Source organism: Rutilus rutilus (genome assembly GCF_951802725.1).
Source record: "Rutilus rutilus genome assembly, chromosome: 15".
Taxonomy (NCBI): Eukaryota; Metazoa; Chordata; class Actinopteri; order Cypriniformes; family Leuciscidae; genus Rutilus; species Rutilus rutilus.
Genome location: NC_140220.1, coordinates 33,412,384 through 33,437,919, shown reverse-complemented (window position 1 = coordinate 33,437,919; position 25,536 = coordinate 33,412,384). Strand labels below are relative to the sequence as shown.

Below are 25,536 nucleotides of genomic sequence, written 5' to 3'. Positions count from 1 at the left end.
GCCTTTAAAATGTCCACCTCCACTCCATTTATTATCCTAAATTAGATGCACCTGTTTGAGGTCGTTAGCTGCATAAAGACACCTGTCCACCCCATACAATCAGTAAGAATCCAACTACTAACATGGCCAAGACCAAAGAGCTGTCCAAAGACACTAGAGACAAAATTGTACACCTCCACAAGGCTGGAAAGGGCTACGGGGAAATTGCCAAGCAGCTTGGTGAAAAAAGGTCCACTATTGGAGCAATCATTAGAAAATGGAAGAAGCTAAACATGACTGTCAATCTCCCTCGGACTGGGGCTCCATGCAAGATCTCACCTCGTGGGGTCTCAATGATCCTAAGAAAGGTGAGAAATCAGCTCAGAACTACACGGGAGGAGCTGGTCAATGACCTGAAAAGAGCTGGGACCACCGTTTCCAAGGTTACTGTTGGTAATACACTAAGATGTCATGGTTTGAAATCATGCATGGCACGGAAGGTTCCCCTGCTTAAACCAGCACATGTCAAGGCCCGTCTTAAGTTTGCCAATGACCATTTGGATGATCCAGAGGAGTCATGGGAGAAAGTCATGTGGTCAGATGAGACCAAAATAGAACTTTTTGGTCATAATTCCACTAAACGTGTTTGGAGGAAGAAGAATGATGCGTACCATCCCAAGAACACCATCCCTACTGTGAAGCATGGGGGTGGTAGCATCATGCTTTGGGGGTGTTTTTCTGCACATGGGACAGGGCGACTGCACTGTATTAAGGAGAGGATGACCAGGGCCATGTATTGCGAGATTTTGGGGAACAACCTCCTTCCCTCAGTTAGAGCATTGAAGATGGGTCGAGGCTGGGTCTTCCAACATGACAATGACCCGAAGCACACAGCCAGGATAACCAAGGAGTGGCTCTGTAAGAAGCATATCAAGGTTCTGGCGTGGCCTAGCCAGTCTCCAGACCTAAACCCAATAGAGAATCTTTGGAGGGAGCTCAAACTCCGTGTTTCTCAGCGACAGCCCAGAAACCTGACTGATCTAGAGAAGGTCTGTATGGAGGAGTGGGCCAAAATCCCTCCTGCAGTGTGTGCAAACCTGGTGAAAAACTACAGGAAACGTTTGACCTCTGTAATTGCAAACAAAGGCTACTGTACCAAATATTAACATTGGTTTTCTCAGGTGTTCAAATACTTATTTGCAGCTGTATCATACAAATAAATAGTTAAAAAATCATACATTGTGATTTCTGGATTTGTTTTTTTAGATTATGTCTCTCACAGTGGACATGCACCTACGATGACAATTTCAGACCCCTCCATGATTTCTAAGTGGGAGAACTTGCAAAATAGCAGGGTGTTCAAATACTTATTTTCCTCACTGTATATGTAAGCAGCTTTCTCTTCCATGAACGAGATTATAATGTTATTCCCCGATGCACAGATCAAACGTTAAATCTGAGATTTCTCTCGGCTGTTTAGTTTCCTTAACTTATACGTCATACTCCATGATTCCCCTGCCCAGACATATAAAACGCTTAAAGAACTAATACAATGATATAAAATACCAAACTAGCACCTTATTGGTGATGTAGGCTATACTATATAAGCTACAGGCAAGCAGATGGACTCAGTATATGAATGTAACTTGCAGCGTTTCATGCTAAGACTTTCCCAGTGATATACTGGCATTAAGTTGGCTTGACATTGTACTTTGGACATTCCATATTTGCAAATTTAGGGACCATCTTTAAAGTTCGATACGACATTGGTATACACGTTTCTAACTTCAATAGCATTTTTTCAATAGACATTTTGTCCATCACTTTGAAAAGTAATATCCTCAACAAATCACATGATTTGGAGGGTGCAAAATGGTTTGTTCAAATCCTTAACCTTAAATATGAGCAATATTAATAGTGCTGATTACAAGCACTTGAAATTAATGTATCACTTTTTTAAATGTATACACATTTACTGTAGTAATTCTTGGGTTATAATGGAAAATAGGGCCAGCTGACCTTGTTGACGTTTGCTTCAAGAATGATGTGTTTTGTGTGTATGAGGGCAGTGGCAGCAATATTTTTGGACTCAAGAGGCGGGTTGTGGCTGCCTGCAGTGAATCCATCAGACCTCTTTAGCTGTAATTGGGCCTCTGTGTGCGTGCATGTGTCAGAGGTATGACAGTGTCACAGTCTCTGAGGTGTCTCTGTGGGTATCTCGAAGAGTGTGACGAAGAGAGAGAGAAACATAGAGAGGATAGAGTAGAGGGGGGCAAGAAGTCCTGGTGTCTTTAAAGGAGAACTTGGTAACTTTTTTAACTTAATAAAACTGTCTAGAAATCATTTGGATGGTTAAACAACCTGTTCTAGTGATATTGGTGACTTTCCCCGCTCCCCCCAGCGTTCCCAGGCGGAAAACCAACCTTGCAACTTTGGGACTACCGTCCCGGCAAGATAGAAATTGGAAGTCTCGTGAGAAGCGAGAACAAGAACGAGAACGAGCGCGAAACACGAATTGCTTTACGGCAATTCAACATAAACACACGCACATGTATAATGATTACCCACCTCGGTAGACATAGCTCCACACGATACAGTTGGCTTGCTCCGATCAAAACAAACGCACATGAGCAGCGGTAGAGAGGGGGAGGAGGCCGCCGCAAGTGAGTTTCTTACGACAGTGTTGTTATATATAAGCACCCCCACAGCTGTAGGGGGAGCTCGTGGGGAAAACATGCGACAACAAAAGGGAAAATCAGCGAAGAAGTGAGTAGAGTTCGCTGGAGTTGCCGAGTTCAGCTTTAAGGTGTCATTAATAAGGCAGGCCGATTTCTCAAGCTGACACACACACACACACACACACACACACACACACTTGCATACAGACATCCCATTTGTCCTTGTCACTTTATGAGTATAATTACAACTCAGAAGCTATGGAATACTAGCGTACTGCAGGGTATTCAAGGATATAACCAAGGAGGTCAATGATACCTGGTGAAATTCATCCATTATCATTCACATTTGTGAATTTTTAAAATCATGCACTAATAGATGGTGATAGTAATTTTAGAATGAACTGCGTATTGGTCCCACTAATCTAAATATGTATGTCTATAATGGTTACAGCCTTATTGCTTTTTAATAATCACTGTTTTTAATAATACTATAATTATAATCTTATATCATTTTTGTATTATTTGATTTTTGAAGTTTATTTTTTTAAATATTGTTTTGCTACATAGTTGTCGTATGACCTCTGCTCAGTTTTTATCACAGAAATGAAATTGGTTTCCAATTCGTTAATCATAAATCATGATAGTCTGATCAAATGTTAAATATATGGCTGATATTAAGCTACTTGCAGTTTATTCATCACACTGGAAATGGATGGTCTAGTCAAGCACATATACGGTATACTGCATAAATAGTATTGTTTGCATAAATAGTATGTATGTACAGTAGTATGTTGTATGCAATTCTGAATAGTTTGCTACAACATTCTTTTTTTTATTTTGCTTTAAGATGCATTGCATGTCAGTTATTCATCATAAATGTGCTTTTGCTAAACAACCGTGTTTCCCAGCCGTTTGCTCTCTACCTTCTGAACATATAATATGCAAGCAATGTAATCCCTCATAATCATAGTTGGGAGGTGTTAATGTAGCTGTGCATAAGCAAATTTTTCTGTGTGTGCGTGTGTTCGTCTGGCTCCTCCTCTCTGGATGCTCCTGTAATGATGTTGCACTCGGTTCATTGATTAGTTAGGTCTGCTGAGGTTCGTCCCCACTCTCTGCCTGAGACAGAGATAGAGCCGCCATCATTATGCTAAACAAGAGGAGACTGTGCTTAATTAGAAAATAATGAGAACTCTCTTTCAGCCTTCTCTGTGCTTTCACTCGCTCTCTTTTCTCTCTATAGATCAGTCTCATGCTGTGCATTCTCTCTCTTTCTCTTCCCCTCGATTCAATTCTATTCCATTTATTGTGCTATATTGGCCTGACTGTTTTCCCCAGAGTTTTGCTAAAGTCTTCTGTCAATACAACAACACTACAAAACAAAGCTATAAAAAGCAACAAAGGTCCTGATGTGAGGAATTATCGGAAAGTATATATATACTGTATATATACTATATACTGTATATATATCACTAAAATAGCTTAGGAACATAATTTTAAAACTAAAAATGTTAACATTTGGATGTAAATGTAACACCCCTCCTCATGTTTTCTGGATAGAGGCTCAGCAAAACACTGATGGTGTAAAAAGCATGGCAAAAGAGGTTGTATTGCTCAGCACAAAAAAAGAAAGTCTTTCTTTATAGCACTTATCCCCAACATACCCCAGCTCTTGTCAAGGGCATATCATGTCAACCTGGGTAGGAACAACATACACACCTAGTTGGGTGTGAGTCACTATTAGGAAATCTCCCATTGAGTTGTGTTCCCCCATGCAAGCATAACCAACTTCTTGCTCTTTTTCCTCTCTCTTAAATTGTCATTCTCACTCACAGGCGATCCATTCTGTGGCCTGGCACCACGAGGGTAAGCAGTTTATCTGTAGTCACTCAGACGGCACACTGACCATATGGAATATAAAGTCTCCAGTCAAGCCTGTACAGACAATCACACCACACGGTTAGTGTTCTTTCTTTCTCTCTGGCTCAAACACACAAATTCATTTCTTCAAATTCATGTTTTTTTTTTCTCAGGATAAGGCTTGCAAAATCAATTGGTCTTATGTCTATTTCACAAGCTTGTATCACATCTCACTCAAAGACTTGGTAATGCAGGATTGTAATTGTATCCCCCCCCCTTCCAACATGAAACAAGCCCTCCCCACCTGATTTCCATTTCAAGTGAAGCTTTAATTTTCAGTCTCATTTTGTTCCCTTATGGAGACTGCCTGTGTTGTGTTCTTTAGTGATGAGTGAGGTGAGGTCATGTTCCTCCTTTTGGCGCACATCCTTGCCTGCTCTATTGAAGATTCTCCACTGCAGTCCTCTCTTATACAACAACCCCTTCAGCCTCATCCTGCCTCTATAAGAGAAGCACATCAGACAGCCAGATTTAAAAACAAAGAAACACAATTGGATAAAAAGCCATAAATATTGTCAGACGGCTATATCATTTGGTATGTTCAACAGATATTAGTAGCCCCTATTTAGGGAGAATTCAGCCCATGTCTTTAATGCTGTCAAATTTTGTTCTGCGTTATGTCTGTGAAATGTTTTTTTTCTCTGTGACACACTTCCTGTGTGTGGGAGAGAGAGACTCTGTCCCAAATGGCACCCTCAGTCCTTGCAGTCTTCCTTTATGTCCACTCTTGTAGTACTTTGCTGTGAAACCTTCTTCTTAAATGCCAAATGAAATTTGTGTAATTGAAGACTCTATTGGATCTGAAGCCATCTGTATGCTAATATACCCCTAAAATTAACAGTATTTCCTATTTTAATTAGCCTATTGGCTAATTAATTTTTTTTTATATAATTACAAGCTCTTTGATAATTTTCTATTTCAAGAGGAAATACGTCAACACAGGAAAGACAACTCTCTCGTTAATCAATTCCACAGGGTCTTCAACGAGTTATGATCCATATCAAGTATGCTATTTGGGACAGGGCCCAGAGAAGGATGTCTACAAACTCTCTAAATGAGTCTGATTCTGTTTCAGGAAAGCAGCCTAAAGATGGAAAAAAGCCAGAGCCTTGCAAACCCATTCTTAAAGTAGAGTACAAGACCACGAGAGCAGGGTAGGTACATGCTTGTAGCAGTTTTTTTCTTAAGGCCATTCCTGAATGCTGGTCCAGGCTGGGTTTTGCTGATTTATGCTGGTTAACCATGTAGAACCACTTACTTTTAGATGTTTTTAAATGAATGCATGCATGTCTGTGCATATCCAGCAATGAAATATGGGATTTGAAAATTAATTTGAAGCTCATTTAAACTTTGAAGTAGACAAACAGTTACAGCATAAAATAAACAAGTATTCTGCACTATTTCTAGGTTAAAAGCAAATAAGCAAACTTGTGGAGTTCATGCAGCTGTTGTTAACGGAAAAGACATTCAGTTCAACTTTTCATTCATTGTTATGCTGATAATATAATGGAAAACTTATGAAGCTCACTGTACAGTATTTGTTTGTGTTCTGAACAGGGAGCCGTTTATGATCTTCTCTGGTGGTTTGTCATATGACACTGTTGGTCGACGGCCATGCTTGACGGTCATGCATGGGAAGAGCACTGCAGTATTGGAGATGGACTATCCCATTGTAGATTTCCTCACCCTGTGTGAAACGCCATATCCTAACGGTAACGGTCACTTTACTCTTTGACAGCACCTGCTCTGTCCAATATTATTGCAATAAGCACACAGTCTTTTTTATCTCATGCCACTTCCTCTCTTTTCTTTTTTGCTGACCTTTGTTTTGTTGGGTTGTTCTATTCTTTCATGTTCTTTGTAGATGAGCTTGAGCTCTCCCAGTGGAACCGCTGCCTAGTAATTACATTTTACATCTCTGTTTTTGAAAGCTCCCTCAATTCATAACTTTCAGTTCTCTAACTGCATTTGTTTATTATTGCCATACTCATTTGAATAATTTATCACTTTGATGGCTATTTATGAATAGTAAGTGATTTCTTTCTCTCTGCAGGCAGCTGTAGCAAAGGCTGATACAACTTTAGTTTTACATTAAATGTAGTTTTTACGCGGCTCTTTGAAGTACTTGATTCCAATTGGTCAATCTCTGATTCTACATTTTTTTCTGAAATGGCTGCAATGACAAATTTTGAGCATTGCCTGTGCCTTAAAATAAAGGAAAATACATTCTGTTCTTTTGAACTTGATATTCATAAAAAAAAAAAAAATGTTTTAAATGCATCACTCTTCCCACAAAGATATTAGGCAGCACATTTGTTTTCATCCTTGATACTAAGACATTTTTCTTGAGCACCAAATCAGCATATTAGAATAATTTCTGAAGCATCACGTGACACTGAAGACTAATGTACTAAAACTAAAGTAATGATGCTGAAAATTCAGCTTTGCCATCACAGGAATAAATTACATTTTAAAATGTTATAAATGAGAAAAAAGTTATTTCAAATTGTAGTAATATTTCACAATATTACTATTTTTGACTGTATTTTTGATCAAATAAATGCAGCATTGGTGTTCATAAGAGTCTTCTTTCAAAAACATAAAAAAAAAAAAAAAACACTTACCAACCCCTAGATTTTGAATAGTACTGTATATTAGCTAAGTAGTCCATAAAAAAAGGTAACTTGGATTGCAGATTTTTAATAATAGTGATATATGCATTTATATTGTTGCAATTGTTTTCTATGTTATGGACAATTTTACTTATCTGAAGCTTGAAGCTAAGTAAGATAATAAAATAATTTCAGATTAAACCAATATTTCATGTCCATGTATTTATTTATTTTAGTAGCCATGATTTGCGTCATATAAATTATTTTTTTATTTTTTTATAGATAATGACCGGCTGACTGTACTTTATCCCTTACATAACACCCCAATCATTTCAAATAGCTTGTGCATGCTACTGGTTTAAAACAATATTTAAAAATATATATTTTTCTTGTGATTCACCTTGCTTTCATACATGCAGTTCTTGCCAAAACAGCATCTCTGTTCAATCACCTGTGTTAGAGGCTTAAGTGTTTTTGTTTAGAGTTTGTGTTAAGCCGAACTGAGAAGCAGTGATGAACGCAGGAGGAATGGGAACAGTGTTTGCAGTACTGCTTGCGTAATAGTGCCTGGCTCTCTTGATTAAGCTATATTTGAAGTGGAGCGTCTTTATGTTCTGACTCATTACTGAGACATTTGAGCGATTCAAACTCACGCAGTGACGTCTCCAGTCGTAACTTTTACAGCTAAACAGGATCAGCTCACTAAAAACATTTTGGACTTCATATACATAGACTACTAAGTATTATCATAATTATTATAAAATATAAAATAAAATTCTTAAGAACCATTCTAGTATGCTGATTTGGTGCTCAAGAGGCACTACTTATTACTATCTATGTTGAAGACAGTTCTGCTATTCAATATTATTTGTGGAAACTGATACATTTTTTACAACATTTATTTGAAATATAAATCTTTTGTAACATATCATTGCTGTCTGTTTTGATCAGTGTAATACATCCTCATTGAATACAAGTATTAATTTCTTGGCGAGACCCAAGAAATAAAAGAAAATCTAGTAGTCAACAGTATATGTAAAAATATGTGTAGTTGTAAATAATTACTCAGATGCAAAGCAATGTGTTCATGATTTTACCCATCCCATTTATGTTTCTCTGCAGATTTTCAGGAACCATATGCTGTAGTAGTTCTCCTCGAAAAGGATTTAGTTGTTATTGACCTTGCACAAAATGGGTACGTATCGCCCACAGCATTTGTTATTTGCGTCATTTTTGTGACTAACATGTTTGACGCTATCACACTTTTACACTACAGTGTCAAACTGATGGTTTTGACCTGTGATGTTTTTTGTAGTTACCCTATCTTTGAAAATCCGTATCCCATGATGATTCATGAGTCTCCTGTGACGTCTTGTGAGTACTTAGCCGATTGTCCTGTGGACCTCATACCTGCACTTTACTCTGTCGGGTCTCGCCAGAAACGACAGGGCTACAGCAAAAAGGTACAACACACATTTAAATATGCAAATCTAATAGATAATGATGTCTTTGAGGTTAAAACTTCATCCCTACGCACACACACACCTTGGCTTTTGAGTGACTAGATTGCGGCCCCTGGTGAATCGCAAAATTGCCCTGTGCCTGTGTGACTTCAGGCCCCCGTCGTGCAGCACTTTGTGTCCTCAGACTGTGTGGGTCAGAGACACAGACAGGGGTATTTATGGGTATGAAAGAAAGCATGAACTCTCAGCCAAGACTGGAGTGCGGTGTGTAAGTTGTGGCTCTGTCTCCCACAGGGAGCAGGTTAACTCAGACGGCCCACTTTGAATCACAGCACTTCTGAATACCTTTGAATAAACTGCTTCAGCTTCCACGCCTCATGAGGAAATGCTTTCCTATAGAATCTCGTCCAGCCATTTAATAAAGGTTCCACCCACATTGCAGAAATGTTTTGTGGCTGCCAGTGCCAGCCACAGTCATTACATTAAAAGAGTAAGCTTACTAAAATGTACAAATTGGCCGCTTTCTTTTTATTAAGTTTCCCAGGAATGCTCACACGCTTAGGGCGATAACTACTAAATTTCCCCATATTCTCATATGTTGAGAAATATCAGATTTATGTGGTTAGCTTTCGTGGATTTAAGCACTTTCATGTGGTTCTGTTGTTCATCACAGGAATGGCCTATCGGCGGCGGAAACTGGGGCCTGGGCACACAAAGCTACCCTGAAATAATAATAACTGGGTAAGAGCTGTGTGTGTGTGTGTGTGTGGTTACTCTTTCTGCTCTGTTCTCTCTCTTTCGCTGTGTGTAGTTCTGCTGAAATGGCAGAAATGGGAATAAAAAAGACTTAAATGATGTAAAAGAAGAAGGCAGGCTATAGGGAGAGGGAGGAGGAGCACAGAAGAGAGGGTAATGAGCGGGACAAGATGGTAGCGAAAGGGAAGTATGACAAAAAAGTAAGCATTTTCTGATGTATTACCCATGAGATGATAGAATCTTTTTTACTCTATTTTAGTGCGTTTGACAGCAGTGGGAAGAGCACGTCCTCTCATCTCTCGACTAGCTTTTATCTGACAAAGCAACTTAGCTTACCTCAGTGGTTTGTTTGGATACATGTGGTAATAGAAGATTGCCAGTGAGTTTATGTAGGTTTGTGTGTGTGCAAGACAGCTGAAATAAAAGATTCTCTGCTCTTCTTGCAGGCATGCAGATGGTTCAGTGAAGTTCTGGGATGCTTCAGCAAGTGAGTACCGAGCCTTTCTGAATTCATATTCACCTCATTTACCCATTGTGTGCAGTATAATAGTTTCATTTACCACAATGTGTGCAGTATAATGGTTTTCCAAAGCTCATAAACTTTTGACAGATGCATTCATCTAAAAACAAAGCAGTTGTATCTCAGATCTTTGTTTCCTGAGAATCAAACCAATGACCTTGGTATCGCTAGTGCCAAGTGCTACTATTTTGACCACTGCAAAGACTGTATTTATACCAAAGCAGTTCACTCGTATTATGACGAATGGGAGAAAGGAAAATGCAATGTGCAATATGGCGAAATAAGACAAAGTCAATCGGCGATTGGTTAAGTCATTGCGTCACTGTACTGTAGCTGCCGTTAGAAGCTCTGGTGCGCATAGAAACAGTCAGGTTTCTGAAACGCGCTCTTAGGACTGTTTTACCAGTCGAAAATACATGCTTTTTTAAGCCTTAGTTTGTGGCAGTTTTTGTTGCTGATTTGAGATATATTATTTAAATTGATTTTGGCAAGTAGTTTTTATATGTTGTTATTTCCCCATTCAAGTTGATAGGAGTTGATCTTGCATGCCCGAAATAGCTGCCCGAGGCGTTACAAATGTGGCCGTAGAGTGGTTTTCTTTGGACTGGTTACAGTTAGATATTTGACACTGTTAAATATCTAATTAAAAACTGGATTCTGCTGACCGCTGTTGGAGTATAACTTGACATCAAACTTCACGTACCTCAACAATAAGGTAATTTTCCATGATTTACGACCCAACTGGGGACTGACCTTATAATGTCATACACACAAAACTCCCCGGATCCCACCGGCTTTGTCTAACCTTGCGCACCGCTGAGGGAGACCAGCATGTTGAGAGTGTTACCTGTAAATGGCATTTGACCTTGTTTAAACTGTGAGTTTTCCTCCCCTTTTCCTCTGCCTCCTGTAGGTGCTAAAAGACATTGTAAAATTACAAATACCACAAAGGTTGCCAACCCCTCATGCAAGCGCTTGTTTAACATTCAAATGGGCTTTCTTAATGGTAGGAGCTAATTTAAAACCAAAGTGGCCCTCATTTTGTCCACCAGTGAAATATAAATCTAATTAGACAGGAAGTTTTAATCCTGCTAAGACAGAGTGGCTAATCTTATGCTATTTAATATTTATTTTATTTTTTACTTTGACTGAACTGAACAATTGGAGTCAGTGGATTAGAGGTCCTAAAAAATTATACAAAACACATTTATGCATTTGAAGGCATTAAACCATTTCCCATCATCCTTTTAATCCCCTAAAGAATTAACTGTACAAATCTAGAAGTTATAAGACTTTTGTTCTTTGGAATACTGGATTCTGATTTGGTCAACTGCAGCATTTTGTGGATAAACATTTTTGTCTAATGACAGCTAAACTGATCATTGTCCAAGACAACCTATTTCCTATAAAATTGTGCTATCTTTTATGTCTTATATCACTCTGCAATCTCTCTCATTATAAAATCATTTCCATTCAAATTAGTTTGTCCTTTTATTTATTTATTTATTTATTTATTTATTTAGGAAGTAGCCGTGTAATAGAATAGATAATGTACAATCAGCTGGTTTAATATGCATAAATATTTACTTGAGCGTTACAGTGAGTGTTCGATGATATGATTTTAAAAAAAAACCTCTAATTATGTGTTAATTACTGGTTGACTGTACATGATCTCTTTACTTATATTTCCCATGGTGCTCAGTAATGCTCCAGGTGCTGTACAAACTGAAGACAGCCAAGGTATTTGAGAAGGCACGCTGTAAGGAGGAGAAACCCAGCACAGAGATTGTGGATGAGGACCCGTTCGCCATTCAGTTGATGTCTTGGTGTCCCGAGAGCCGCATGCTTTGTGTGGCTGGGGTCTCTGCCCACGTCATCATCTACAGGTTCAGCAAACAGGAAATCACCACAGAGGTGGTGCAGGTAAAAATATATGGTTTATAATATTTTTTCTGACTAGTTAATTTATGTAACAATGTTTTCATCGAGGTTCTCTTGACTTAAAAACTTTGTTTCCTGGAGTGGAATGAGTAATGACGCCCTTATAGACACTCTTAAGTCTCTCTCTCTCTCTCTCTCTCTCTCTCTCTCTCTCTCTCTCTTTTCCCCCATCTCGAGTTATTTTAGTTTCCTGACAACTGCCATGACTCATAATGTTAATAATAATATAAAATCTGTTCATTAAATGAATGTCTTGAGTGTGTTGAATGCATGCGTTTGTACATGTGTCGTCTACAGAGCTAACTAAGGATATCCGAGGAACAGTTGTTACTCAGATGCTTAACTAAATCCCTAAGCTTTTCAAAGCCGTTTTAATTAATGTTCACCACATCTAGCTGTATATATTGAGCTTGAATAATTAATACTGCATTCATTTTGCCCTCTCACAGTTTTTATGCAAGCTGCACATTTGCATACTGATGCTTCCGTGACCCATAAATAAATTAGAGCTTATGATAATGCCATTAGAAAGTATATCTGTGAATAATTTGAATTTACGTATAATTTATTGCGGGAAAGACTGAAGCAGTTAAGCAATTGTGCTTTATTAATGCTTAATCAACACAACTTATTTACATATTAATACAGTACGACTCATATAACCAGGATAATGATTAATCAGATGTTCAAATACAGTCATAGGGACACATGTGAATTTCAGGCACAGGAATGAATCTGATTGGATGGTGGAGGCGCACGCTCAGCGCAAATGTGGGAAAAACCATTAGCGTTACCATCGGCTGCTGACAGGATGTTCACACTTCTGTATAATGGGGGCAAATTAAACCTTTTAGCACCTTCAGTCCCGTGACTCTCACGCACACAGAAACACTAACTTGGAAGAACACACGCACACCAATTAGCTTGTCTCATTTTAAGAATAGCGACACCCATGGGGATCAATTAACTCACTGCATTTAGCTGATTCATACTAATCTGTTCTAAAGCACACTTGTGTCGGTTACATATGTGTGTGTGTGTGTGTGTTTTACAGTTACTGGAAGTCAGGCTACAGTATGAGATGAATGATCTAGAGTCTCCAGATGTGGGAGGAGATCAGACACCAGCTCCTCCCACACCAAGCACCTCCCCCAGTCCACAAACCACCGGCCCGCAGACACACCCTTCCACTAGCAGCAACTCTTCAGATGGGATGCGAGACAACATACCCTGCCTCAAGTAATGCTGCTTTGCAAGTCATATCTTTGTGTACACATATTACGTGAGATCTAAACGTCTTAAACTACTTGTGTAAATGCCTGTTTTGCATTTTACTAAATTTCTAGACTTTTTTAATGCAAATTATTTTATAAGCATAACATTTTGATTTTCAAGATGAATTAAAAAATGTATATGAATTTCAGTCAAGTCAAGTCACCTTCATTTATATAGCGCTTTTAACAATATTAATTGTTTCAAAGCAGCTTTACAGTGATAATAGGAAATTACAGTAACAGAGATTGTTTTGGCTTTACAGCAGCTCTAGGATAAAGTTATTGTCCAGCTAAAGTTAGTTTTGATTGATTGATTCACTTCCATTGCGAAGATCATTAGTTATTAACTTAGGGGCCGCTAACACGACAGTGTCTGGTGGCTCGAGAACGCACTCCCGGAAATAGGTTCCAAGGTGCAAACGATTAGCAATTATCTCTGCGCAAACCTACGCAACCTCTGCGCAAACACTGACGTTGCGCACATGCGCATCACGTGTTCAGTCCATAGGTATGCACGTTTTAATATATATGTGCGCAGGCGTGTAGTCCTTCTTTACAAATCAATCCTCAACAAACTATTTATCTGGCCTTAAAAATGTATAATACAGAATTATTTATCATGTCCGCGTAGCCACATGGCGACTCCGTACAGATAAAACGACAACGTTTAGAGGTAAAGGGAAGGGAAGGAAGCCTTCACAGGGGAGAGCCTAGGTGACACTTCAGGACTGCGTTGTCGTCGAGTCCAGGCACAGGTCCTTCATCAGATCTGGATTCAGCCTGATTCCGGTGGACTGCGGTAAACCTCGGGATAAACAGAGAGACTAATATTAGCGTAGACGCCATTCTTCTTATGATGTAACAAGTACATCAGGATTTATGGGAAGTGTTCCCGGTTCCGGCTGACCTAATCTATGCAGCCTAACATTGAATTATAGAAGTCTATAACGTGTTGTGTATACTTGGAAACAGACAAAGTGTAGTAAAATAAAGACCTAAATGTGTATTTCTGACTTTTTTTCACCACAAGTCTGAAAGAAGACATGTTATTGAAGACAAATATCCAAAAATCAAAAAATTGACCAGTTTGTAACACGGAGTCGGCTTTGCAGCCTTGGCTAAATGAAGTATACACGAGACTAGATAATGATCTGAGATGTCACCGCTCTGCTGCAGAATTTCAGCGGCATCAACATTGATTCCATGTGATAATATTAGATCTAGGGTATGATTACGACAATGAGTAGGTCCTGACACGTGTTGTCTACCTCCAATAGAGTTCAGAATGTCTTTAAATGCCAATCCCAATGCATCTTATTCGTTATCTACATGTATATTAAAATCACCAACAATTAGGACTTTATCTGCAGCCAGTACTAAGTCTGATAGAAAGTCAGGAAATTCTTTGATAAAGTCTGTATGGTGCCCTGGTGGCCTGTATACAGTAGCCAGCACAAATCTCAAAGGTGATTTGTCATTTACACTAGATAGTGTTACATTAAGCACCAACACTTCAAAAGAATTATATTTGAAACTAGACTTCTTAGTAATTCTGAAGATATTACAATAAATTACAGCAACACCACCCCCTTTGCCTTTCAGACGAGGTTCATGTTTATAACAGTAATCTTATTTAAAGTAATGTAATCGTTTGGTTTTAGCCAGGTTTCTGTCAAACACAACATCTTAATCATTTGTTCATCTGTATTATATCTGTTTTTTTATTTGTTGAACATCAATTAAATTATTACCCTTAAATGAGTTTGGGAGTTTTTTGTATTTCCTAATTCGGGGAACAGACACAGTCTCTATATGATGATATCTTGGTAAAATAGTCTCTATGTGATGGGATTTATCTGACCTCAGTGACGTGAGACAGCTGGCAGACGGTCGGTTTAGCCAGTCTGTCTGCTTCCTGACTTGAGCCCCAATTCATGTTTGAGCTCTAAGACTATGTGCCATATTACAGAGAAGAGCAGCACCATCCCAGGAGGGATGAATACCATCTCTTTTCAACATGTCAGGTCTGCCCCAAAAACGTTTCTAATTGTCTATGAATTCTATATTATTTTCCATGTTAGCCTCATAGCATAATTGCCTAAGTCATATTTCAATTTCTTTGGAAAACAAGAAAAAACTAAAAATTACTTAGGCAATTATGCTATGAGGCTAACGAAAGAATTTCTTAGTTTTGGTACGTTGTCCTCTTGTTTTAATGACAGCAGCACTTGATCTGCTTGAACTTCACAAGTTTGTGTCAAACGTGATGATCATGTGATCCAGCATGATTTGATCCAAATGATCCAAAGAGCATCTTGTGCTTCAATGGAAGGAAAACTCTGCAAAAAATCTGACTGTCCATACAAATCCCCTTATTTTATGACCCCCCTATTTTGACCTAGTAATATTGTAAAATTAAAAATAAATATCAAATTAATACAAGTTTGTCAACCAGATTTGTTTAATTTAAAATTATTTCCTTGTATAAATGTTCATTTTTTCAATGTGGTCTCAGACTGTTGGACCCCACAGTATACATTTTGGTCATTTTGAGAACCCAACTGATATTCACCAAATATGAGTGTCTTGTTTAAGATGACACATCAAGTCAAAAATGGTTCTACTTTTACAAACACATCTCACGTCTCCTGCATTTTGTTCCATTTAGCTGTGCTCCGTCTGGCTGTTATTGATTGTGTCCTGTGTGTACGCCCCCTATTCCTCTCCAAACAGAGCGTTGAGTGCTTTAGCTGCCACAGACTGAAAGTTAGTGTTTTCAGTGTTGACGCAAATTGCTGTCTGACAAATCAGACTACAGAGTTGCCTAGTTCTGCCCCTTTTTTGGCATGTTTTCATATAGTTGTTACTAGATTTTGCTCATTTTGAAGTTGAATAATCTGTTTTTTATGATTGATCATGACTTTCAAGATCTTGGGAACCCATCCCCAAGTATGTAATATATCACATTGGGTAACACTTTATATTAAGGTGTCATTGTTACAGTGTAATTGTACATTTAAGCACTGAGTAATATTAATTAACAACATGTACTTACTATAGGGTTAGGGTACGGTTAGAATTTGGTTTAGGGTTAGTTGCATGTAATTATGCATAATTTACTGTTATTACTATGATAAATACATGTAACATATGTAACAAGGACACTGTAAAATAAAGTGTAACCTCATATTGTGTAGTAAATGTTATACTTTTTTGTCAGGGTCTGTCTATAAAGCATGTCCTCTTTCTGTCACTCCCTCAGGGTGCGCAGCAGTCCTCTGAAGCAGTCTCCTGGGTATCAGGTGGAGCTGGTGGTACAGCTGGTGTGGGTCAGTGGAGAGCCGCCCCAGCAGATCAGCAGCCTGGCCATCAACTCCTGCTATGGCTTGTGAGTCTGTTTTGCATTTTTTTGTCAGGTGGTTCGGTGCTTAATTCAAGTAAGTAAATCAAACGCTGCAGATTAGTTTCAGAATTTTTTATGAAAGGACAACATTTGCTTTGTTTTTATATTTGTATTGAAATATTTTGACGTTAAGATTGATGTCAAGATTTTCAACGTATAACAACTTCAATGTTGGTTTGATCTTCACACTAAACACAATCGTTCAAAAGTTTGAATTTGAACAAAAATATGATAAAAACAAGGTAATATTGTGAAATATTTGTACAATTGGAAATAACTTTTTTGTATATTATTACAATTAGAAACATCTTTTCTATTTTAATAAAAAATTTTAATGTAATTTATTGTTGTAATGCGAAGCTAAATTTTCAGCTGCCATTACTTCTTCAGTGTCACATGATCCTTCAGAAATAATTTGAATATGCTGATTTGAAACTGTCAAGAAACTTTTCTTATGATTATAAAATTTGAAAACATATGTTTTGCTTAGTTTACATTTTTTTGTGTGGAAACTATGATTCTATTTTTTCACAATTCGTTGATAAATAGACCATACAAAAGACCATAAATAATTTGAAATCGAAATCTGTTCATATCATAGCATCCGTATCATTATAAATGTCTGGATTGTTTTTTTTTTTACCTTTATGAGAACACATTTTTAACATGGAATTTAGAGTATGTTGTCCATGTGTGTCAAATACTTCAATTGAATCAATTAATTGAAATGATCACTATAATTTCAAAACCTATACCCATAACTTGATTAGAATATAATTGAAGATAATCAAATGTTGGGTAATAGTTTTTTTTTTTTTTTTTTTTTACATGGAGGAATTCACTACTTTGCCCTGGCTATTTTCTGACCCTGCTGCAGAATGTTTTTTGTTGTTGTTGTTTTTTTAATTAAATTTCATGCTTGTCGAAGTATTTATAGCAATGAATCGTCACAACGATCAAAGCTAAACTTACAGCAAACTGCCCCTGCTCTTAAACCCTGAAAATATGTGAATACAGGCAAATATGAATTGGATGCTGGTGCACTGCAGTGTCCTCGAGAAAGTGTCATGCTGGTTGACCAGCTTCACCAGATATGTTTAGGCATTATTATGCTTATCCACTAGCCTGACCAGCACTAAACCAGTGTAAACCAACATTAAACCAACCAATCTGGATCAGCAAAGAAATTCATTTTTAGCTGTTTTTTAAAGCAGAATGTTCATGTGTGTCATAGGGTGGTGTTTGGAAATAGCAACGGTCTGGCAGTAGTGGATTACTTACAGAAGACTGTTCTGTTGAATCTGGGAACTGTGGAATTGTATGGATCTAATGACCCTTACCAGAGACAACTGCGATCTCCCCGCAAGAGCCGACAACCTTCTGGAGGTCTGATATGCACTGAGACATTGTTTTCATCCATAATAGACAGAGCACACATACACACACACACACACATATATATATATATATAGTATATAAACACACCATTGGCAGGACATGCAGCAGTGCACTGAGAGGAATACAGCAATGTGACCCCTGCTGGTGGAATGCATAATTGCAGCTAAACACATAATAGTAAGAAAGAGATGATTGCTCAGACTTGGCAATGGACTGGTTGTTAGATTATCCAGTGTGTGTTTGTGTCGGGGGTAATGAGTGATATTTAGCGGGGGGCTGGGATCTGTCGGATGTGCGCACAGGGAGAGTGCTGATCAGAGCAGCTGGGTTCAGCTCCTGTCTGCCCATCTGCCTCTCAACTCCGAGATCAGAGCAAGGGCTACACACTGCACCTCATGTTCATGTATGTGTCAGTTGTACTACCCATTAAAATATATCTTAGACTACATTTTCACGTAAAGAACAGATAACTAGCACACATTTCACATGGTCCATAGTGTGGCACTCATGTTTCTCTTTCTCTCTACAGGGCTTTGTGACATTAACGAGGGCTCAGCCACCTCAGAGGATCGCTGCAAGTCCCCCACCTCAGGTAAAACGTCCCTCAGAGCATGACACAATCCATACCGCCCACTAACACCATCATACTGATCAGTCCTGAGTCTGACACTTGAGTCTGCTGAAAGCCATATGTTATGAGCTCCACAGGGGATTTTAGGGTTTCAATCGATTCCTCTGTTCAGGACTAAAGGGATAGTTCACCCAAAAATTGAGAATTCTGTCATTAATCATCGTCATGTTGTTCCAAACCCTTATGACTTTCTTTCTTCTGGAAAAGAACTACAACAGTGCACTATTGGCCAAAAGTTTGGGGTCAGTAAGAATTAATACTTTTATTTAGCAAAGATGCATGGAATTGATTAGACGTGACAGTCAAGACTTTTACATTGTTACAAAAGATTTAAAAAAATGTTATGCTGAAAAAAATATCATGGTTTCCACTGAAATATTAAGCAGCACAACTTTTTTCAACATTGATAATAACAAGAAATATTTGAGCACCAGATCAGCATAGCCCTATAATGAGCATGTGGCATTGCTGTACTGTATTTTTGATTATATATATATAATATATAATTTATAGGATTTAAAAAAAAATCTTATTGATCCCAAACTTTGTGTGTCAAGTCCTCTGATGCCTTACTGTAGTTTTGTGTGAAATAATTGAAAAATTGGCATCTCTTCATGAGTTCATGAGAGAAGTAGTGATGTATGATCTGAAAATCAATTGTTCTGTTGAGTCATATTTGTTCAATTAATCATTTGATTAAATGTACCAGTCTGAATTATGTTTACAATTCAGACTAATCTGGTTCTTTAGTTGTTATTTTTGACCAAACAACTCGAAGGGTGAGTACATTGTTTTTTTGGGTGATTCATTACTACTTAAGCAACATAACCTCTACACCAAATATCAAGTTTACACAACACAAGTGTGCAGTTATTTTGTTAATATCTCAGCATTAGACTGGCCTCTGCTGAAAATCATCAGCAGTGTTAACACGGCACACCTTATGTAACACCATAGAACTTTGCGTGTGTGTCTGTGGAGGAGAACAAAAGTTCACAAAGGGTCACAGATGACTGATGATGGCTGGCGTTGTGATGAATGGTAATGCTGACTGACATTGTGACAAGGTGCTCATGCCTGGTGGGAGGTTAGTGGTTAAACATCTGGGCTAGAAACAAGTTGTAGGTTCAAAGCCCTGAAGGGGGACCATTGTGGCCTTCAGCTTAACTGTCTTTTCATCAAAGCGTTTGCTAAAATAAACGTCCACAGCAGTCATACAGACTGGTGCTGGTCACACTGGATGAACTGTTAAAAAGTGGTTTCTAAAATGATATGCACAAAATAACTGAAAATGTAGCAGCTGCAGCAAGTCACAGCTGTTTTTGTGGGCGTTAAGGACACATTAAATCTAAATTTACTAGACAACCAAAGCTTGTAAATGCACTGTAAAACACTGCACTCTTAGTTGAGAGTGCTTTTAGACTGCGGTTAATGAGGTATTGATTGCTTTCAGATACGGTCACTGAATTGTGTAACCAAATATTTAATCGAAAATGTGTCACGTACTGTAGAGGTTTTGCCATGAACTTTTTGTTACGGTTTAGATTCATGTTATGCAAATAACACTTTCCCAGGGAGTTTTTTTCTTTCTTTCTTTCTTTCAGATTCTTAACCTTTACTATAAGATCACGTCTTCCTCTGGGGTGGGATAAAGAACATTATTTTGCCATCATTATTCAAATTAGCATTGTTTTTTTGTGGATAACATGCAAATATAAAATGCAAAACCATTCAAGGTGATAACACACAAGACAAGGTAATCCTAAAACATTTGCATTCTCTTTCTTTAGTTCATTAAGCGCAGCTGAAGGTGGCGTGATAAGCTGAAGACAACCTAAAAACCTCCTTCTAGAAAGAGCGTGACATTCACACTCAGAGGCCCGGGTAGATCTCAAAATAGAGATAAGATTTGCTCCGAAAGGTCAAAACAGAATGAGAATGTGTCTCCAAAATGACTTAACCTTCAGTTAGAGCACAGACCTCTGCAGCTGTTCTCTCAGCGAGTGGTTTGATCAAATATTGAAAGAAGGTCCCTGTAATCATCGTGCAAATAGCAGCGTACACTTGCTGTAACACCTCGACACGGCCAGATGAAGAGCAAATGATTGCGATCGACACATAATCTTTCACGTTATGACACTCTTGCGCTGTGTGTTGCTCGCAGAAAGCGTCAGAATATCTCTAACTGCTCGTATGCTTTACTTCCTCCCAAAAAGTCTTGATGTCAAACCATCAGCATTTCTACAATGGAGGAGGGAGAGGAGGTAAGGTCGGATGACGGCGTAAAAGAGGTTCCACTGGTTTTGTTCAACCACACTGTCTCTGTCTCTATGTATGAACAAAACAGGGGACGTGTCTGTCTCCTAGAACACAGCTACTTGAATATCCCCGACGGAAATTCCCACTGCATGCTACGTTCATGTAGCACGCATGTGACATGGTGACATGTGCTTGTGGTGATTTGCTTGAGGCGTTTCTCTTTTGCCACACTGGTGGTTGCGTCCGATGATTGTCTGTCTGTAGGAATGAAGGTTTTCAATTTGTTGTCTTCCTGTACTTCCTGTCTCTTTATGTCCGTACATCTCAGCACAGGATAGTGAGGATGGGAATTAGAAAAATACACATTTATTTTGATGGATTGGATCCAGCCTTGGTATTCACTTTACTGGATTCACTGGAGTAATATTAGGAAAACAAAATATACAGTTTTGGGGAATTTATCATTTAGATTTCCTTAGTTGTTCTTACATAGACAAGCTGTGAAGCCAGTTTTTGTTTTGTTGCTTTTATTTTTTGTTGAATGCTGAGCTCATTAAACTGTAAAAAAAAAAATATTTAAACATCCTTAATGATCTTTCCTACTCCATTAGCAATTAGCCTTGTCTTGTTTTAGGCTTAATCTAACAGAATTTTGTCAGGGTTATTAGTGTTAACAAAAACTTAAACTTAACTTTCTAATGAAAACAATCACTGATCAAAAACTTTGTAAAATACAAATATGTAAATTTAAAAATAGTACTAAAACACAGAACTGAAAATGCAGAATGCTTGCTAATGGGGTAAGAAAATATATTAAATGTTCTCAGAAATCAAGGCTTAATATCTTATGCGAAACATCCTTCTCAAGTAAAAAATGATCACATATATACACAGCTAAGGTTAAAGTTCAAAATAGTATATGTCACATGTTCATCTGGCAGTTATTACATTTATATATAAAAGTCAATAGTTAAAAGTTGACAGATGCCTACATGTACTGTATGTGGCAAGGGTACACAAAATGTACAAAATCATTCATAATGTCCAGTCTGTATTCTCCTGTGTGGTGCATGGTTGTGGCATGGGGTGCTGAGAATGATCGTTTTGTTTGTTCTGATGTTAATTATTTTCCTTTCAGGACTTCGTGTGGCCAAATTATACCCATTTACATCCCAGTACTGTTTGTCCAGCATGCAGCATTATGCAGTTTGTCGCTGAAAAATATTGCAGTGTCTCCTTTTTCCTGTTTGAAGCGTCTGTGTCCCTCAGGATGATTAAACCTTTGGCTATGTTGTCTGGTGTTTTCTGGAGCACAACTTGTTCTAGCATTGCATGGCTTTTACTGAGGCTTCAATGTGTTTGTAAAGAGAGGTGTTCTCTTTTTTCCAGCAAAGATGTCACGGAAATTAAGCTTGCCTACTGAGCTAAAGCCAGACTTGGGTAAGCCTTGACTTTGTGTTCATGCTACACAACTTTTGAATGTGGAGTCCATCAGCACATTATCAGAATCTGAAGGGTCCACATGCTCACTTTCTTTGAACATCTCATGTCAGTTAGCCAAAGACTAAGGTTGTGTCAGGATTCCTGCACTTTCAGAGTTCTGAATATACTGAATTTCTGGCATTATAACTTATTTATAACAAATAGTTTATATATATATATATAAAAAAGATGTTTATCTGAAGCTGACTCTGCTGTTATGTCTTGATTCTTGGGTCTGACATACACAGGATGATTGTATTGGTTTATCAAAAGGCTTGTGAGTGTCTGGCACGTCATGTTCAAAACCACAGATTTACTTTTTTATGTGGTCAGGGTTTTCTGTCAGTCTTCCCAACTCTTATCTTGATAAACACAAGGCAGCTTTGCCAGTTCAGCATTTGCTGGTATTTAATTCAGTATCATTTTCAGTTCTGTCATCAGTTTCCAGCAGGAGTGTTTTTTTTAAGGGAATTCCCTCAAGGAGTACTTTCTGGAATCGGCTGATTTGAAATGGAAATCAAATGTGTAGGTTGATGTAAAGATCTTTTCCCCACACATACAGTGTCATTACTGTATATGAGAAAAGTTATACAATTAAACGGATGTCAGGTATTTGTTTTAAATAGGACAGCTTTATATATACACTGTCGTTCAAAAGTTTGGGGTGAGTACGATTTTTTTTTTTAGAGAATACTTTTATTCAGCAAGGACACATTCAATTTAATACAGAATGACAATAAAGACAAATGGTAAAAAAAAAATCTTTAAATATAATTTTCCACAAATATATTAAGCAGCACATTTGAAGACTGTAGTAATTCCTGCCATCACAGGAACAAATTACGTTTTAAAATATATTCATACAGAAAACAGTTAATTATAATATTTCACAATACTACTGTCTTTATTCTATTTTTGATCAATAAATGCAGCCATGGTGAGCATAAAACACTTCTTTCAAAAACATTAGAAAATCTTACAAACCCCAAACTTTTTTTTTAAATAGGGAATATCTAATTTTATATTCATGTAAACAACATTTTCTTTCTCTGTCACATGCTTCCATTATTTTATTTATTTATTTATATATATTTTTTTAATTTCCAGACTGAACACATCTTGGAATGGGTGACCAGACGTCAAGTTTTTCCCAGAATAGTCCCATTTTCAGACCCCTTTAACATGTCCACGTGTGGATTTGTTTTAGGAGATGTTCTAGTAGAGCCAGTTTTCAAATAAATGAGGTTGGGGTAAAAGGGTCTAAAATACACAAGTGTTCCAGGAAAATAGGGCATCTGGTCATCCCAATCTTGGGAATACCATTTGTCTCCATCACACTGGAGAGACTGCCTCATTTCCCACACTAAAGGTCATTTTCTCACCACTGAAGGATGTTGTATGATTTAACTTGCTTAAACCACATGACCAAGGGAAATTAAATTTCTGCTCAAGGAGCTGTTTTGTTATACGGAGTAATGATGTTAATCTGTCAGTTGTTGTCTTAGAGTGGGGGCTTTACCTTTCTGTGTTTTTCTCTCTACTGTCCTACTCTCTGTATGTCCCCCACGGGGTTCCATACCCCTAGACAACAGGGACAACTCCTTCAGCCGCTCGCGGAGCTCCAGCGTGACCAGTATTGACAAGGAATCACGAGAGGCCATCACATCTTTCTTTTTCTGTGAGACGTACACACGCAAAGCAGACGGCGGGCTCACACCTAGTCTGTGGGTTGGCACGTCCTTGGGCACAGTCCTGGCCATCTCCCTCAACATGCCCCCTGCTGGAGAGCAGAGGCTTCTGCAGCCAGTCATTGTCTCCCCTTGTGGTAAGTCAGCACATTTGAGGGTTTCCCCCTCCCCCCCTTACTCTAACATCTCAACCTCCTCTGCGCAGGCACTCTTATCAGGTTGAAGGGTAGCGTCCTCCGGATGGCCTTCTTAGATTCTACAGGGTCTCTCCTCGCCTCTGCTTTCGAGCCATGGTATGAACCCAACGCTCCAGCCAACGGAGAGGAGCGGGACAAGGTCCGTAAGAGAAGGCCGGTGTCTGTATCCCCATCCACATCCCAGGAACTGAATGAAAACCAGTATGCCGTGGTGTGCTCTGAGAAACAGGCCAAAGTCATAGCCCTGCCCTCTCAGACCTGCGTATTCAAACACAACATCACCGAAACATCTTTTGTGCTGCGGGCAGATGTGGTACAGCTGAACGCTGGCATTTGTTTGGCCTGCTTCTGTGCCAACGGACACATCATGACCCTCAGGTGAGAGAGGATGCCCTTCAACATAAGACAGATGAGGATATTTAGATGCACTAATTTAGGACTGCATGTTGGGACGTTTAAATACATAAAAATCGAATTCACAATTAAATTCAATTATAAAAATGTTTACACTATTAGATCAAAATTTAGCAAGTGTGGTTAGTCTCTAATGCTCAACCAGACTGCATTTATATAATCATAAATGTGGAAATTTGTGAAATATTATTACAATTTAAAATTATTACATTTTAAAATGTAATCTATTTCGAGCTGAATTTTCAGCAGCCTTCAGAAATCATTCTAATATGCTGATTTGCTGCTCAAGAAACATTTCTTATTATTGTATATAACATATTTTAAATGCTACTCTATTGAAGACTGCAACTGGGACTGCATGCTCTCTGGGAATTGTATCACTGAATTGTTCGTTGCTTGATATTGATATACTGTTAGTCTGGCTATCACATTAGTCTGGGGAGTCTGTTCTGTATTTTCTACTGCACAAGAGGCGTGATCAACGGGCATAATTCAAATGACTCTGTACGCAATTGGATAGTCCTTCAACCAATCAGACCAACGATCCGGGTGACGTACTTTGCAGCGAAAACTCCAACGTGTTGGTTTGTAGCATTGATCAGTGGTTTGCAGAAGCAGCAATGGCATCGAGCGATTAAACCTGCCAATAGCGCGCCAGGTGGATAAGCCAGGTTGTGATTGGTCCCCGCAGATTTGTAACGGAAGCAGGATAGAAAAATGTACAGGTTTCCAGCCTGAGCTGCAGGGCGAAATCAAATCGGGCTGAGTTTACCCAGTCTAATACACTGTAGCAAGCACAGTAAATTTGGAAATCAAGCTATTTTCAGTATACAATTTTGTCGTCTTGCTCCACTGTTCAGCAGAGTCAGAGCCAGGGGGCATGTTGCTATTGCAACACAGATCTAATCATTGTATTGCTCT

General features: G+C 38.4%; 1 protein-coding gene across 4 annotated transcripts in view; it reads left to right on the top strand.

The window, feature by feature from the left end:
- Nucleotides 1-25,536, top strand: part of stxbp5a (syntaxin binding protein 5a (tomosyn)) — an 81,781-nt gene that overhangs the window by 52,894 nt on the left and 3,351 nt on the right. Inside the window, exons 8-23 of one of the 4 annotated variants that reach the window (XM_084432864.1) lie at nt 4,493-4,616; nt 5,653-5,731; nt 6,135-6,289; nt 8,312-8,384; nt 8,505-8,652; nt 9,326-9,393; nt 9,855-9,895; nt 11,631-11,851; nt 12,924-13,108; nt 16,406-16,531; nt 17,781-17,932; nt 18,474-18,536; nt 20,792-20,839; nt 22,224-22,274; nt 23,860-24,141; nt 24,210-24,579. In XM_084432864.1, the coding sequence (XP_084288990.1) occupies nt 4,493-4,616; nt 5,653-5,731; nt 6,135-6,289; nt 8,312-8,384; nt 8,505-8,652; nt 9,326-9,393; nt 9,855-9,895; nt 11,631-11,851; nt 12,924-13,108; nt 16,406-16,531; nt 17,781-17,932; nt 18,474-18,536; nt 20,792-20,839; nt 22,224-22,274; nt 23,860-24,141; nt 24,210-24,579 (2,186 nt within the window). The remainder of the gene's footprint in view (nt 1-4,492; nt 4,617-5,652; nt 5,732-6,134; nt 6,290-8,311; nt 8,385-8,504; nt 8,653-9,325; nt 9,394-9,854; nt 9,896-11,630; nt 11,852-12,923; nt 13,109-16,405; nt 16,532-17,780; nt 17,933-18,473; nt 18,537-20,791; nt 20,840-22,223; nt 22,275-23,859; nt 24,142-24,209; nt 24,580-25,536) is intronic. The other 3 variants (XM_084432865.1, XM_084432867.1, XM_084432866.1) reach the window with 3 other exon arrangements.